At 33.2% G+C, this 16,062-nt stretch overlaps 1 protein-coding gene across 1 annotated transcript; it reads right to left on the bottom strand.

The window, feature by feature from the left end:
• Window positions 1–5,354: 5,354 nt before the first annotated feature.
• LOC113700683 (G-type lectin S-receptor-like serine/threonine-protein kinase LECRK3) lies at window positions 5,355–8,128 on the bottom strand. Its single transcript, XM_027221147.2, has one exon. The coding sequence runs from the start codon at window positions 7,892–7,894 to the stop codon at window positions 5,471–5,473; it is 2,424 nt and encodes an 807-aa protein (XP_027076948.1). The 5' UTR covers window positions 7,895–8,128; the 3' UTR covers window positions 5,355–5,470.
• Between the last annotated feature and the right edge of the window lie 7,934 nt (window positions 8,129–16,062).

The following is a 16,062-nucleotide window of genomic DNA, read 5'->3' as shown; positions in this document are numbered from 1 at the left end:
ACCATCAAAGATGTAAGTGAGTCAAAGTCAAGTCGAATACGTACTAGTACAAAGTATAAATATGGTTTTGGTAGTGAAAAGAGTACATTGAAACCAAAGGACATAAGTAAAATATTTGTAAAACTTAGACTCACTTATAAAACTTTAAAATCGCTATTTGAGTCGAAGTGGCAAAGAAAACGTAAATACCCTAAATGGTTCACGTGGTATTCGCTCTCAAGTCTTACTCAAGTCACAAGTATATCGACCTAGTTCTCGAGCGTAAATTTGAGCAGCACGCTCTTTGTATTTACCTATTTTCCAGCCATTTATGGCTTCATTCTTTTCCTCAATCAAACCCAAAGACATATACAAAATCATCTCATTTCAATAGCTATTCCATAGGCTCCAAGTCATACAAGTACAAAATCAAGCTAGGAGCATGTGCGGAAATGAAGGTTGAGTCAAGAAACAAAAGACAGATTTGATGTTGTTTTGCGTAACGGACACAACCGAAGCTACGCTTATCGGATTGGGGTGAAATTTATGTCGTTTCGAAGCTAAGACAAAGGCCTACAACTTTGATGAAGACCACTCAGTCCAGTTTGTAGTTTATGTAAGTCAAAATTGCCATTTACAGAACCAGAATCTCATATTCGGGCTAGTTAACCGCACTATGCGTAAACAATCATAACTCAGGCTACCAAAGTCCAAACTAGGTGATTCCAGGGGCGTTAGAAAGCTAAGACATAGAAATACAAATTTCATTTTTTGGCCAAAGGCTAATTCAGTACACATCAGGGTGAACAGATACGGTTAGTGTTGTGAAATATCAAAATTGTCCACTGGACTAAACCTATGAGAGTCAGGGGTATTTTTATCTTTTCACAGGCTACGTTGCTCCGATTGAGTTGAAATTTTACAGGAAACTATAAAACATCATTATCTACAACTTTCATGTTTTATACTAAGCCTAATTTGGCCTCTAACATCATGAACTGGAACCGGGCAGAACTGAAGCTTGAATTTTTAGAAATCTGGACTTTTGTTATAGTCAAGCTATAGTTCACATTTTTACCTTAAAAATTACCACTACCTTCTCCTTTACAAGATTATATACCATATATATACACCATATAACACCTAACCCACAAGAAATATGAGTGAATAAATCAAAATCCTAACTCAATATTCCTCCCTCCAATCATCAAAACCATTTGAAACAAGCATCACAAGCACAACTCTAACATTAATACCCAACTTAATCATGATTAATGGAGAAAGAAAGAGTGATCAGCCATTATACCTCAAGACAAGACCTTGTAAGAGTGATCATCCACTACTCCTTGAAATTTTTGGTTCCTTAAACTTCCCAAGCTTCCAAACTAATGATTAATCGGTTTAGTTTTTCTTGTTCTCACTAAATCAAGCAAACCCAAGATGCAATTGAAGTTTTCTTTCCTCTTGGTTTTCCTCAAGGCTCACGGCCCTCTCTCTCTATTTTCTATGAGTTTTTGCTTTGTTTTCCTTCTCATTTACTAACATCCTAGATATTTAAGCTAAGGTCAAAGGTCACTTTTCCTCCACCAATCAAATTTAAGCTTAGGAAGACCTTAGAAACTTCAAGGTTACTAATATCTTACTTTGCTAAATCTCACACTATGGCCCCAATAACTTTTAATCTTTGTAATTAACTCCATAGTTCACCAACTAGTTGAAAAAACAAAATGTTGCGTGCATCGCACTAGCGGGCCCCACATCGATAACGCGTTTCAAATTTAACGTCCACTAACTCATACTAGAAAAATGAATTTAAAACTGTACTTGCTTGTAAAAATGCATAGAAATTTTAATATTTCCAAGAAAAGTATAAAATGTAGGCAAAGAAATAAAATAATCCTAGTTCATTTGCCGCGCTCAACCGTACTTCCAACACATACACGTATATACATATCGTTCACCCAAATACACGTAATATCAAAACCTTCCTTTGTTGAAAACAAATGGTTAACACATTTTCACTTAACAAGGGAAAGTGAGAATAAACAAAAGGCTAAGAAAATGTGACAATTTTAGGGTTCTCACATAGTTGAAGTAATTCTATTGATTTTTATCAGAATTAAACATTCAGTTAGGATTCTTGTGCTGAAAAAAATACACACAGGTTCAGCACTGCTTAACAAGTTCAGCAAATAGATTTTCATTTATCAAACACTCAAAACATCTGAATGTCTGAAAAAATTCAGATTCAGCACTTTTTATGTTATCCAACAGACCCTAACTCTTAGGAGGAGGGATGTGTTGAGTGATATGAAGGAGAGTACATAAGTAAAAGGTTTCGAGTTCGAAACCTCTCACTTACACAAAAAGAAAAATACAAAACTCTTAGATATAATAAGAAAAATTAGGAATAAGATTCAGATAAATCTAATATTTAAGGGAAATAAACAACAATAGATTCATTTTAGGAAAATATGATAGGTAGTTTTAATGAATTATTAATTTATAATATGAATGGGATCAAAGGATTATGTCAGATTTTAAAAAAAAAAATTTGTCTTATCATTTATCAAAATTATTAATTGAGCTCATCAGTTCAAATTAAGACTGAAAGAATTACTATTTAATAAAAATTATTAATTTATCTAGTATTAATTTACAAAGGTTTTACTACAATGAGTACGCCTCTTTTCTAGCTAAAGGGCCGGCCATTGAGCCTAAGAAAAGGAGTAAAACAACACAGATTAAATTAACTAAGTAGGTCTCCCAACTTGCATCGGGCCTAAAATGAAAATGATCTTTAACGCAAACAATTCTAACTGTGGGTCTCTGAAAATTATCCAAAAGTCTTGGGCACATGGGCTCTAGACTGTGTCGTTGTAATTTTGGCCCTGTTCAGGCTGCAATCAATTTCTTGAACCCAATCAACGAATTTCTTTTGCCTTATTTATTTATTCTAGGTACAAAACAGATAGTGCATTAAAATAAACTATTTCATGGATTAATCCTGGTGAAAGCTACTCCCCTTAAATTTTCAAGAAAAAGTGGGCACAATAGGGGAGAAGAATATATATAAAACATAGACTGAAAAGAAGAAAAAGCTTTTCATCCATAGAGGAGAAAAGCCATTGCGCATTATTGCACAAAAAGGCGTGTAATCTTGTGATCATTAAAAATGGATGTGTCTGGTGTTTTAGACGCCACATTAGGCCTTCAGTGGATTTTGAATATTCCAACCCATAAACTGATTCAACTGATTTTTCGAATAATGGGTTTATCATAATTTAGTAGTGGTTTTGGGCTATTTTTTTGATTTATTGTTAATTTTAATACCAGAAAATAGAAGACAGAGATCAGTAAAAACATTGGATTGCATATAAAATTAATTCATCAAAAAAATTACTATTTCGATAATTGATTACAATAAAAATTAGAGGTAATAGTGGTAATTCTATAGTTTTATTGGCAATTTTTTTTTTTAAAAAACCAATAAGAAGGAAAAAGAATAAAAAAATAATTTTAAAAATCATTCTAAATATAAACATACCAAACAAGAGAATTTCATTAAAATATTTAAGGGTAATATTGTCATTTGAAATGACAAGGGAGGTATGTATAATTTTTAAAATCTCGAGAGAACTAAATGAAATTGTTAAAAACCTCAAGGGAGGTTTCTAAAATTATCCCAAATACTTAATTAACTATAGTATATCTTGATAGTCTGGAAGAACGCATGATAATTATTTTCATTTTCTTTCTTTTTTGGATATAGCCACCTTGGAGCGAATAAAAGTAAAATGAGCCTCTGCTGCTCATTTCCGGACTTGAATTATTTGTCTATCAATATGCCGTGGTGATTTGCATGGAGAATTAAGAATGTCAACAGTTAATTTAGTCTAATTCAACCAACACTTCCTTCATCCATATAGCAAGATAATTAATAGAATGTCATTCAGCAATACATTTAATTGACACAACATTTTGAAAACGCTTATTACATTTTCTAAATACGTCCACGATTATGAAATTTGTTACTATTTTGTATCTAACTTCTTTCAAGTCCACAATTATGAAATTACCTAGCTTTCTAGAGATTTTAGAAAAATGCTGTCAAAATAAAATGTTGCATTTTGGATGTTGTATTGATTAACTTTCACTTTTTTTTTTTCTGACGGAGTGGGTGTCCGGATCAATTCTTGCGGGGCCCGACTAATCTCACTCCGGCCCGGGAGGAGAGGCCCCATCCCCCGGAACACAATAACCACGACTCGGATCCTTACGAGCACTGGACACCAACTTCTAAGGAGGCTTGTTGAGACCAACCGAGTTGTCCATGAGGGCAGGCAATTTGGTGGGAGGCAAGAGTTGAACCCCTGACCTCTCACCCCACCAAGAGAGGTGGTGGCCACCGAGTTAGAGCTCTGTAGTTGTGTTGATTAACTTTCACGACCAATTACGTTGAATTGCAGAGTAACCAGTAAGTTCGTTCCTAAAATTTTGAAATGGGATATCAATTCTCATTAAAAAATGATGCCTTGATATCCTGTAATGCCACTCTTGAGAATTCTGAAATGAAGAATTCCATTCTTGACAGGAGAACAACCAAGAAAACTGGACATCCTCATAGGTGGTCATCATATGTTATAGACAAAAGGACACTGGAACATACACACTGGGGCATACTACTAGGTTCATTATTGGAAAGAATCTGGAAGTTGCATCATAAAAATAAGAAATGTTCGATTGGGCTTCTCACTGGACAATAATTAGAGATAAAACAACTTATAAAATGTTAACATTCAAGTCTTCATTACTGAAAAGTTGCAGTACTACAAATGGATTGTCAAATTATCTTTATATTAGCAAAGTGCACAGAATAATTTTAGGGAAAGGGCAAATTACATTTTACCCTCTATGATTTCAAAAGCTATACATGACCCCTTTATGGTTTGCTTGACGGTGTCAAAGTAACGGAAATTATCATTCCTAACAGAACCTTTTAAAATGTCGAAATTACCCTTGTTTAAAAATTAAAATGGTTGAAGCCACCAAAATATATAAACATAATGCACATGATACACTAACCCCGTATGGTTTTATATTTTAGAATATAACCCCCTTATGGTTTAATGCTTTACCATATAACCTCCTTATAGTTTTTAAAATATACACATAACTGCCCCGTGGTTAATAAATAATTTTCAAATTTACATAGAGGTATTTTTGACATTTTAAGTGACTCCGTTATGAATTGCAAATTCCATTACTTTGACACTTTAATTCAAACCATGAGAGTGTTATGTATAGTTTTTGAAACTATAGGCGGATTATATACAAAAATACTAAACCACATAGGGGTAAAGAGTAATTTGCCCTTAGGGAACCTTGAGATCTCTTCACGATGAGATTTAATACAATTTGCCAATTAAAAGTAGATCAATGCATAAAAGTAAGATAATACAGGCCATGGCAAATAGTTGAACAAATTCTCTCAGATAGTAGAGAAGAAAGGAGAGGGACAAGGGGGTATCATAACTTCCACAATTCCTTCAAGCATATGGCTTACCTTCCTCATTGTAGGCCTAGGAGATGGGTCTTCCTGAATGCACCAAATGCCAATCTTAACATATTTTTCTAGCTCCATCCTGTCTTCTAAAACCTCAAAATCATTTTCTACCAAAGCATCCAATCTTCTTTCTTGGAAGCAGTCCCAAGCCCAATCAGTTAAGATTGCATTTCTTCCTTCACCAATGTCAGCATCCTCAACATGTCTTCGGCAACATATGATCTCTAATAACAGGACACCAAAGCTATAAACATCAACCTTAGAAGTGATCTGAGTGTTCCTGAACCATTCAGGAGCAACATATCCCCTCGTTCCTCTGATATTTGTGAGTGTTCTACTCTGATTAATCTGCAAAAGTTTTGCCAATCCAAAGTCAGAAATTCGAGCATTGTAGTAATCATCAAGAAGTATGTTCTGAGGCTTTATGTCGCAGTGGATCATCTGAGAACTGCATTCATCGTGCAGGTATACAAGTCCCCTTGCAATCCCTGTGGCAATTTGGGTCCTTAGTTTCCAGCTCGGTATTGTTTTACCAAAAAGGAGGCTTGCAAGTGTGCCATTCCCCATATACTCATAAACCAGTAACCTATGCTGCTTTTCATAACAGAATCCAAGTAAACGTACCAAATGCTTGTGGTTGGTCTGGCCAATTGTATTTACTTCTGCAAGAAATTCCTTCTCTGCATCTTGAGCCACTCTATCCAGCTTCTTCACTGCAACAGTGTCCTTAAAGGAGCCTACTTTTATCTCACCTTTATACACTATTCCAAATGATCCTCTGCCCAATTCTTCCCTGAATCCATTTGTAGCTTCAGCCAGCTTTTTGTAAGAAAAACAATGCAAATTTATTTCCACACCATTTTTACTTGGATGAAGATTTAACTTATTATTTTGGTAGATTACTTGAAAACCAAAACAAATAGCACCAATAATTACGATATTAAGCAACAAAGAAGTGCCAAGAAGAACTGATTCCACAAGTATAAGATTTTCTCGATCCTTCGATCGGGCTGATGCTGGATACAGATTATGTGGTTGTCGTGGAAGATCACTTTTACTGTACTTCAGGAAAACTTTCGAATTGATATTTGTGACACTTCTCCCATTAGATAATGGCAGCTTCTTCTTCCAGCAACTACTGTTTCTCAAAACAGCAACAGCGCATAAGCAATCCTGCAAGCATGCTTTTCTACATCTGGCCTCTGTAGATGGATTTACTACCTCATACTCAGATTTATTCGACCATTCAATGTCACTGCCTCCCAAAATGTCATACTTATCCTCTACAGGGAGCTGCTCAAGTTCATCACAACTTTGATTAAAGTTTGGTGTACAGCCACCATACTTGTCGTTCGGATCAAGCAGAGAATACCCTTGTGGACACTCACAAACTGGTTTTCTGCCTACAAGGCTGCAGACGCTGTTATATCCACATACTCCACTGCCCTTAGTTCCATCCATTGCAGTACATATATTTTCTGGGATAGCCCAGAAAGCAGTCCAGTTTGGCTTGCCAGTGAAGGTCCTTGGATGAAAATAATGGGTGAAGGCTCCATCAAAATCCAGAGTTGCCCTGTGATAATTCTCTGAAACTGGTGGGATCCCAAAGGGGGTAAGTTGCATAGTTTGATTGTTCCTCATCTGAATATAAATGGAGGCCTTGCTATCAAACATGACAAATTGGCCAGAATTCAATGGGTTCACAGCATCAGAAGTCTGACTACTGTAATACACAGCATTAGCATCCAAAATTGGAACACTGCCAACCCGAAGTAATAAATTCCCATCTTGATGAAAGCGAAGAGAGAATCTTCCCCTGGAAAAGTTGGTTTCAGACTGTCTAGAATAAAGAACACTTCCATAAGTTAGCCTCTGCAAAGGCAATATTGTATCAACTGCAAACCTGAAACTTTCCCACAGCCTTGTATAATTATTACTGGCCATAATGATAAAGTTGCCTGTATTATTCATAAAACCATAATTCACCTCATCATATATAGTAGCAGTACTCCAGATATCTTGACCTTGAGGATCACGTAGCACGAGCCCCCTTTTAGCTTGAAGCTCTACTGTAGATCCTCGTGGCACTGGATTTCCTAACGAACCTACATACCAGGCTACAGTTTTATCTGGTATTTTGTCATACCAGATGGAAAGCAAGAACATATCTTTGTCCTGAAGTTGCCGAAAGCCAAATGCAAAATCACCAGAAGGTGAAAGCCATGGAATGGATGATTCATTTGCTGCCAGAATGCTGCCTACAGAAACAAGGCCACTATTTTGAGCCAAAATATGAAATGGGCAGAAAAGTGTGAAGCATGTGAGATGGATCAAGAACACATAGGCCATTGCAATTGGCACAATGAGATGAGTTTAGAATTATCAAACGTGCTAAGAGTATATAGATTAGTAAATTATTAATGTGAAGAAGGTACAACATCCGCTATTGGAGGAAGGTACGATGTGGTGGGTAGAAAGCATTCGGATTGAATCAATGTGGCAATCAATCACAAATTGAGCTTTGCATAAAGTTCATATCACGACAGAAATGGAGCTTGCTTGCCACTTGTGATGTCAGTTATGCTCGTTCAAAAATACTTGATTTGACGAGATGGTTTGCGGGTATTTGTTTTCCATTTACCAAAGAATCGAAACACAAGTACTGTATTCACTATATGTCTGTGGACCATGGTTACTCTAATGGGCTAAGCATGGAAAAATAAAATTTCACACATGCTATAGTTTTGATGAGATCAAAAACTTGTATACGAAGGCTTGCAGTCTTGCAGATTTTATGCATGTAACCAAATTTGAATCACTATTTACTCTTTTTAATGTACAATTATTTTTTCAAACTATAACTCAGATATTATTGTAGGGAAATTTCAGAAACCTTCCTGAGGAGGCATATGACAATTTCACTCAGTTTCCTCAAGCCTCGCTTGGCACAATAATATGATTATAATGACCTTAACCTAGTAGATGATTCATAATATAATGCAATGAGATATATACACAGGAAAAAAAAAATATAGAAACCGTACCTCCCTGGCTAACAACCAAGGACCACCCATTCCCTCTCCTTTAATCTTTCTCTATTCTTATCTATCTATGGACTCATCTCTCTCTCTCTCTCTCTCTCTCTCTCAATTTCCACCAACAACGCCTACCATTTCATAACTTATCCCTCTAACTCTACTGTGTGTGTTTCTTCTTGTCTTCCCTTTAAAATTAGTTTTGGTTTTTCTATAGAAGTAGGGCTTCTCTATATTTAAGATGTTAATATTTTTGAGAATTTGGTGGTATGTTAGATTATTTTGTTCTGATATGGTCTCTAGCATTGGATTTGAAGTTTGGGGTATGATCGGTTGCAAATAGAATTTTGATTTTTGGTGAAATTAATTTTTTTGAAGATCTTAGTAGTTATAAGGATGACTTTATCTTTTAAATCTAATTAATTCCATCCAAATCTAGGAAACTCCCTTGAGGATTTCCTTGATGGCTACAATGTGGCACCTTTACAAGAACTTGTGTGGAACATACCTTGGCATCCTGTATTGAAAATTATGCAAACACGAGCAGTTGATTGCAAGCTTGACTATTCCATGGGACCCATAGCATTTTACTGAAGGAGTGAACGATCCTTTTAGTGTTGAATGCGGTTTAACATGTGGGTTGTGAGAAGCAATTTTTATGACTGTTAATAGAATTGCTTAAAAATTACTTGAGTTGATAGTAATGTTGGTTTGACGCAAAAGTAGAAGGTGGTTGCTAAAGTACTTTTTATTTTGTTATTGCACAAAAAGGATAGTTTAGGATTTTTGAAAAAAAAATCCAGATTGTTGAGCTGATGTTGTTACCTAAACAGTAAAAGCGAGGGAAGTAGGCGAAATTTATAAAAATTGAGAGGAGGTTTCTGTAATTGCTAAAAGCTTTAGGGCTGGTTTCTTAAATTATCCCATTGTTGTAATGTATACATAGAAATGAAAACTTTTTTTTATTTTTTACCAATAGAAACGAAAACTTTACACATGCATTTTGTTTTCATAAATACATGTTCGATGATTTGCATAAAGGTCGACGTGTTCAAATTGGCCTACACCTGTTGCTGGTGTAAGTGTGTACCTGGCTTCAGCTAACAAAGAAAGAAGTGCTCGTAGAAATACTCAAGTGCGGACCGCAGACAGTATTGAACGAAGACTGGGGGCACATACTTGACAGACAAACGTGATCCCATCTCCACGTTAGCGCACTAATTTATTGTTTATAGCAGACCATGTGAAGGAAGTACGATATACATGCTGCTCTCGCAAAAGCCCATAAAGAGGGAGGGACTGAAGTCCCTCTTGAATTGTAGGTAAGGGTTCAAATCTTATTTGTAATAAAAAAAATTTAAAGATAGTGCTATAGTATCTTTTTGATCTAATTGAGTCTGTGTATCCATTAATTCTTAACACAAGCCTCCTTAGACTCCCTCTCCGCCTAGATTAGGATAGAGTAGGCTATACAATGTATCGTTGTTAGCAAAAAAAAAGAGGTTGGTAAGTATAGAATACAATGTATCATGTTTTTGTCTGTTGCAAAAAAAAAAAGAGTATAGAATATAATCTTTAGACAAAATAAATAAATAAAGAATATATTCTCAACCGTCAATTTTAATTTTAAATAGCTGTCTAACATAGAATGCATCATATTTTTATCCTAATCTCACTTCAAAGGGAAAAATGCAGTTTTAGCTTTAATGTCTAGCACTTGTACGATTTTAATTCTTAAAGCTTTAATAAAAACAAATATGGTACTCAATGTTTGGCACCTGTATAGTTTTAGTCCATAAAATTTTGACAAGAACAAATATGGTTCTGGATAAATCCAATTTAAAGCAGATTTGGGACATTTGAAAACTTTTTTTCCAATTATTTACATATTTAGTCGTACGCAGTCATGTGTCCGTTGATTTAGATTTAAAAATAAAATAAGTAAAATAGTGGCTAATGTTAAACAATAAGATTAAGTACTAATAACTCGTGCTAACTTGTCGACAAGTAATAGAGAAAAAGAAAGGAGAAATTTGTTACACTACAAAATTGTAACTATAGGGAGCACTTAAAAAAAAACTATATGGTACATTTAGTTCATCAATCCAGAATTTATTTTTATTCTCTCTCCCCACTTCCCCTAACAAAACATATTAACAATCAATTTTTGTCTAACTTTTTTTTTTCGTGTTTCTTGGTTAATTAGTTACTCATGTGACAGTAAATGAGTTATTCTTATTGTTCAAAATTAGCAGCTATTTTGCTTCATTTTTAAATAATTTAATTCAACAAACACATAATTGTGTTTTATATCGTACTAAATATATAATTTACCTAAATATTCTTGTTGAAACTTTAGGGATTAAAATTGTACTAGATGCCAAACATTGAGAACTAGATTTATTCTTATCAAAAGTTTATGGACTAAAATCACACAGGTGCCAAACATTAGGGACAAAAATTGTATTTCTCTCTAACCTAAAATTGGAAATTGGAAAAAATAGAGAAAGAACAAATTACCCGGGTGGCAACTGAACATTTTGAATAGTCAAGATTCAGCCACTCAATTATTAATAATATATTTTTATCCACTAAACTATCAACTGTATAAATTTTGAGTTATTCTATCTGATTCTACCGTTGACTCTGCCAGATTTAAGAGTCCACATGGCTTACGAGATATACTTATAATATTTAGATCTGACATAGTTAAAGATGGAATCGAACAGAATGGTTCAAAATTTATACTTTTGATAGTTCAGTGGGTAACAACGTACTATTAATTGTTGAGTAGTCAAAACTCGACTATTCGAAATGTTTAGTGGCTACCCAAATAATTTGTTCAATAGACAAACTCAGCAAAAGTTCCTAAAATTTTGACAGATTGATCAACACATCTATTACAAATCCAAGCCATTTTAGTGCAGCAATTAATTCTCGCCTAAATAAGTTGAAACAAATAATTTCTCTTAAAATCTACCAAAAAATTACTACTATTTTAAATTTTCCAAACATGACTAGAAGAGCACTATGCACTATGCTATCCTTTTAAACTCCTTTAGATAGACAAAAAATTTTCTAATGTACCAAAAAAATTGATAGACATCACTATACCATAAAAGCTTGGTTAAATTTGATTGACTAAACTTAAATTGATGGGAGGGCTTATTTGAAACAAAAAAAAAAAAAACCAGTTTAGAGGGGTGGATCAATTTTAGAGGCTTATTTGATTTAAACTTTTCACTTTTAGAGGCTGAATCAATATATTAGTCTACTTTGGAGGGCTTGATCAAAATTCATCATTGTTTTTTAATAATGGGACTATTACGATGATCCAACTCTTTAAAGGATCCACTAGTGAGATGGCCTGCGTGATGCGCAGGGGGCTAATATTTTCCGTGTTAATTGTTTTTCATTGTGTGGGTTTATTAGTGTACATTTTTGTTATTATCTAATTCATACGAATCATTAGGGAATTATCGTTTTTGTTAAAAGTTAACAATTATGAAATATATAGAATGCATGACGACAATAATATATAGAATGCATGAGAGAGCTTATATAGAATGCATAAGGGCGATGTTATTTTGCAATTGAATCAAGGTAATTAGAAAATTGTAAAGTAAATCATTTCCAAAAGAATATTAATTATTGTTGACACAAAAAAGAAGGAACCCCGCAAGTCAACTGAGCACTTAAACCATAAAACTTGATATTATTGAAAATTAATCACCACATGTCACAGTAATAAAACCCATTTTTTAAAGTCACTTAAGCCAACAATAGTTTATTAATTGTTTCCTTAATAATTGTGCATTTACAGAACATTTAACAATTTTATTTCATGTCACAGTAATAAAGGCCATTTTTAAAGTCATTAAAGCTAACAATAATTTATCAATTCTTTCCTAAGTAATTTTGCATTTATAGAACACTTCATAAGCAAATAATTAACCACAAAAAAATCAACTTCCATAAGCTTCACTTTTTACACCATCAATTACCAATTCGGTCAACATGTCCGGTAAATGCACCAAAACTATACTAGCTACAAACAAACAAAACAGACAATTGACGAAAATAGTCCAGACATCTAATAACAATTACAGGATAATCGCTTGACAAAAAAAATACTATTCATAGGGCAACTCTTCCTTTTAAATTGATAGGTTCAAGGGCCAATCTTTGGGGGACAAGTAGGGCCCCTGTCCCCCACCCAAAGTGCTCCAAGATTATTTTTTTCTCCCCTAATCTTTTGTAAGTTTTTAGTGATATCCTCGATAAGTAAGAATTTTTGTCCCTTCAAAAATTTTGAAACTTTTATGCTAACTCCAAATTATATTTGTATATGAAGTTCGCCTTTCAATCTAAATGTTCTGGTTCCTTTATTGTATCCATTTGTGGTTTGAATTTTATTAATGCTTTTCTTTGATCGTTAGCTTACTCATGTTGCTGATATTTGTAACTTTTTTTTCTTTTTTTTTTAATCACTCAACTTATCATGATTTAGCATTTCTTCATCTGAAAGAGCTTTACTTTGCTTTTCACTTTCCATTTCTTTTGAAGTTCTATAACTTTTAATTTACTCCAAATTTGAGGTCGTGGTTTACAGCAAAACAATTGTATGTGTATTCTTTTCATGATTAATAGCTTCTGTCTACAATTCTTAATCCCATGATCTTTTGTGAACATTCTTTGGATTAAATTCTACCTTAAATTATAAACACACACTCATTTTAATTCTTAAATTTTAATTTTGGATGCTTATCCCTTTAGTCCTTAAACATTTACTTTGGATAGTTTACCCATTAAACTGTGAAATCTATCTCACTTTCATCCTTAAACTTTAAGCATCCCTTGCCTAATATTCCGTTACATTTGTTAATTTCGTGGAATGGATAGCATACTTTAAGGAGTAAAGTATTCAAATTGAAGTGGGATGAATTTCACAACATGGGGCGTAAAGTTTTGAATATTGAAGTTTAAGGACTAAACTTAGAGTGCAACTTTTACTTTTACTTTTTCACACTGTTTGGAAGCTAATGAACTATAATTTGCTCTTGAAGACAAAATCTTAGGATTCTTCACATAAGAAACGTTCCATATAGGCAAAATCTTGTCCCGTTAGTCAAATATCCAATGCCTCCAAACTGCATCTCTATTAGATAATATTAGGGTAAAGTATAAAAAAGTCATCAAGATTTTCAAAAGTCTCGTTTTACCCACTTAACTATTTTTTGTGTTAACTAGTCTAATAAACTTTTCAAAAGTCTCATTTTATCCACTAAACTATTTTTTTGTACCAAATAGTCCATTAAACATTTTAAAAGTCTTATTTTACCAACTAAACTATTTTTGTGGCAAATAGCCCACTAAACTCTTCCATTTTAACCATTCTATCAAAATGCTACTACTAAGAAAGATGAAAGTGTGTCACGTGAGCCTAATTTGAATGGACAATTTTGTCATTTTGCACCTAAGTCCATCTGCTAAATTGATTAAACTATTCTATTACTTTAGAAAAATCCTAAAATCTCAAAATACAATCTCAATCCCTACAAAAACAGAATTTGGCCGTTTTCAAAAATGGAATTTTGAGGTTTCTTTGAAGCTATTACATAATTTAACAATTTGAACAGATGGATTTGGGTGTGAATGACAAATTAAGTTGTCTATTCAAAATGGGGTTACATGGCAAACTTATATTTACTATCTTAATAGCAAAATTTAACAAAATGGTCAAAATGAATCACTTTAAAGAGTTTAATTGGTTATCTGACACAAAAAATAGTTGAATGAGCAAAATGAGACTTTTGAAAAGTTTAATAAGTTATTTGGCACAAAAAGTATTCAGTGGGTAAGATTTTTAAAAAATTCATAAGGCTATTTGGTACAAAAAAAAAGTGGTTGACTGAATAAAATGAGACTTATGAAAAATTTGGTGATCTCTTGCATACTTTACCATATATATTATTCATAGGAAAGGACCGATGCTCTAAGATCGTTTCATCATTAATTTTCCAATCCATATTCACGTGGGAAATTTTATAATCTTCTTGCATTAAAAACAGATTAAAAAAAAAAGAAACACATACTATTGAAAATCAAAAAGTACATTTCGACATTAGTGAGCTAAGTTAGACACTTAGTGAATTGAGTCATAAGTTTACAAGCTTGTTTATCTCGATCATGTCTCATCATCAGTTTTCTTTATAAAAGATCCGATTATGTATAACCAAAACACACCTCAAAAGTTTTCCTCTCATAACCACAATTGCAAATTAATTTACTATAGATTGTAGGATATCCCTTTCCAAACTTTTGAGGATGGTTGCCTTGTCATCTACAAGTTTTAGTAACATCTTTCTATCAAACAATTTGCTCTTATTTTGTATTTTGTGCTTGAAGTAAATCATCTTATATTTATAATAACTACAGTGTTTTAAGGTAAACTTAAATTTTCATTCCATATCAATGAAAATATGCTCTTTCAATCCTAAAATGTTAGAATAACTTCACATGCGGCATTGTAGCAGAATAGCTTTATGATTTATTGAAATCAAGAATAATATGCCTCTCCAACTAAAGCACTAAATATAGGCCTAAATATAAAAACTTGGAGTTGAATGAAATATTTGCTTGATTTGAATTTCAAATTTGAATTTATGTCATGTGATATGATCTAAATCTACTAGTGTAAAAAAGTTTGTATACTGATAGTGTATTAAAAAGCTTACCCTTACTTGTATATCCTTATTCTTCTAGTTTCATTGATTTATAAAATTGTCTTCTAATAAATCAAACAAAAACTTCCAACACACTACGAAGGTTCACAATTCAAATGTATTCTATTTTCACTATATTTGCCCTTTCAAGTTGTTTAATTTCCATTGATAAACTATTTACTTGGTATAAACTATTAACTGAAGAATTGATAACAGAAGAATTGTGGACATTTAAAATTTATTGTTATCGGCAACTTGAGAAAAAGGGGCCATCATTCCTATGTCAACTATTTCAACGCACTAATGCATGTAATTTTCCTTCTATAAGCTTAAAGAATGATAGCAAATAACGGTGTCTATTGTTTTTTATCCAATGCAGAATCTTCATTCTTCAGGACTTCAAAAATTATTAGTCCACCATAGACAGTTTAAATATTCGTTCACAATTGTTTGCTACCAAACCTCTCTCCTAATATGAACGGAAACTAATTTAAACTTAAAACTAGTCTGTTTTGCTGAAATTCGTATATTAATAAGTTCAATATCAAAATGGGACATCAACTATTTAAAGTTGATGCCCCAAGTGGATGATTAGTATAATGTTGTCTCATCACCATATATGTGTGTGTGTGTATTTGTAGATTTTGCAAAATACAACGTAAAATTTTATGATAATTTGAGTTATTGATTTTTTGGCGCTCAAACTTTGGCAATACAATAAACTTACTTTATATACAACTATCACCTAATAAACCAA

This window comes from Coffea arabica, chromosome 1e (assembly GCF_036785885.1).
Source record: "Coffea arabica cultivar ET-39 chromosome 1e, Coffea Arabica ET-39 HiFi, whole genome shotgun sequence".
NCBI lineage: Eukaryota > Viridiplantae > Streptophyta > Magnoliopsida > Gentianales > Rubiaceae > Coffea > Coffea arabica.
This window is presented reverse-complemented; position numbering and strand designations above follow the sequence as displayed.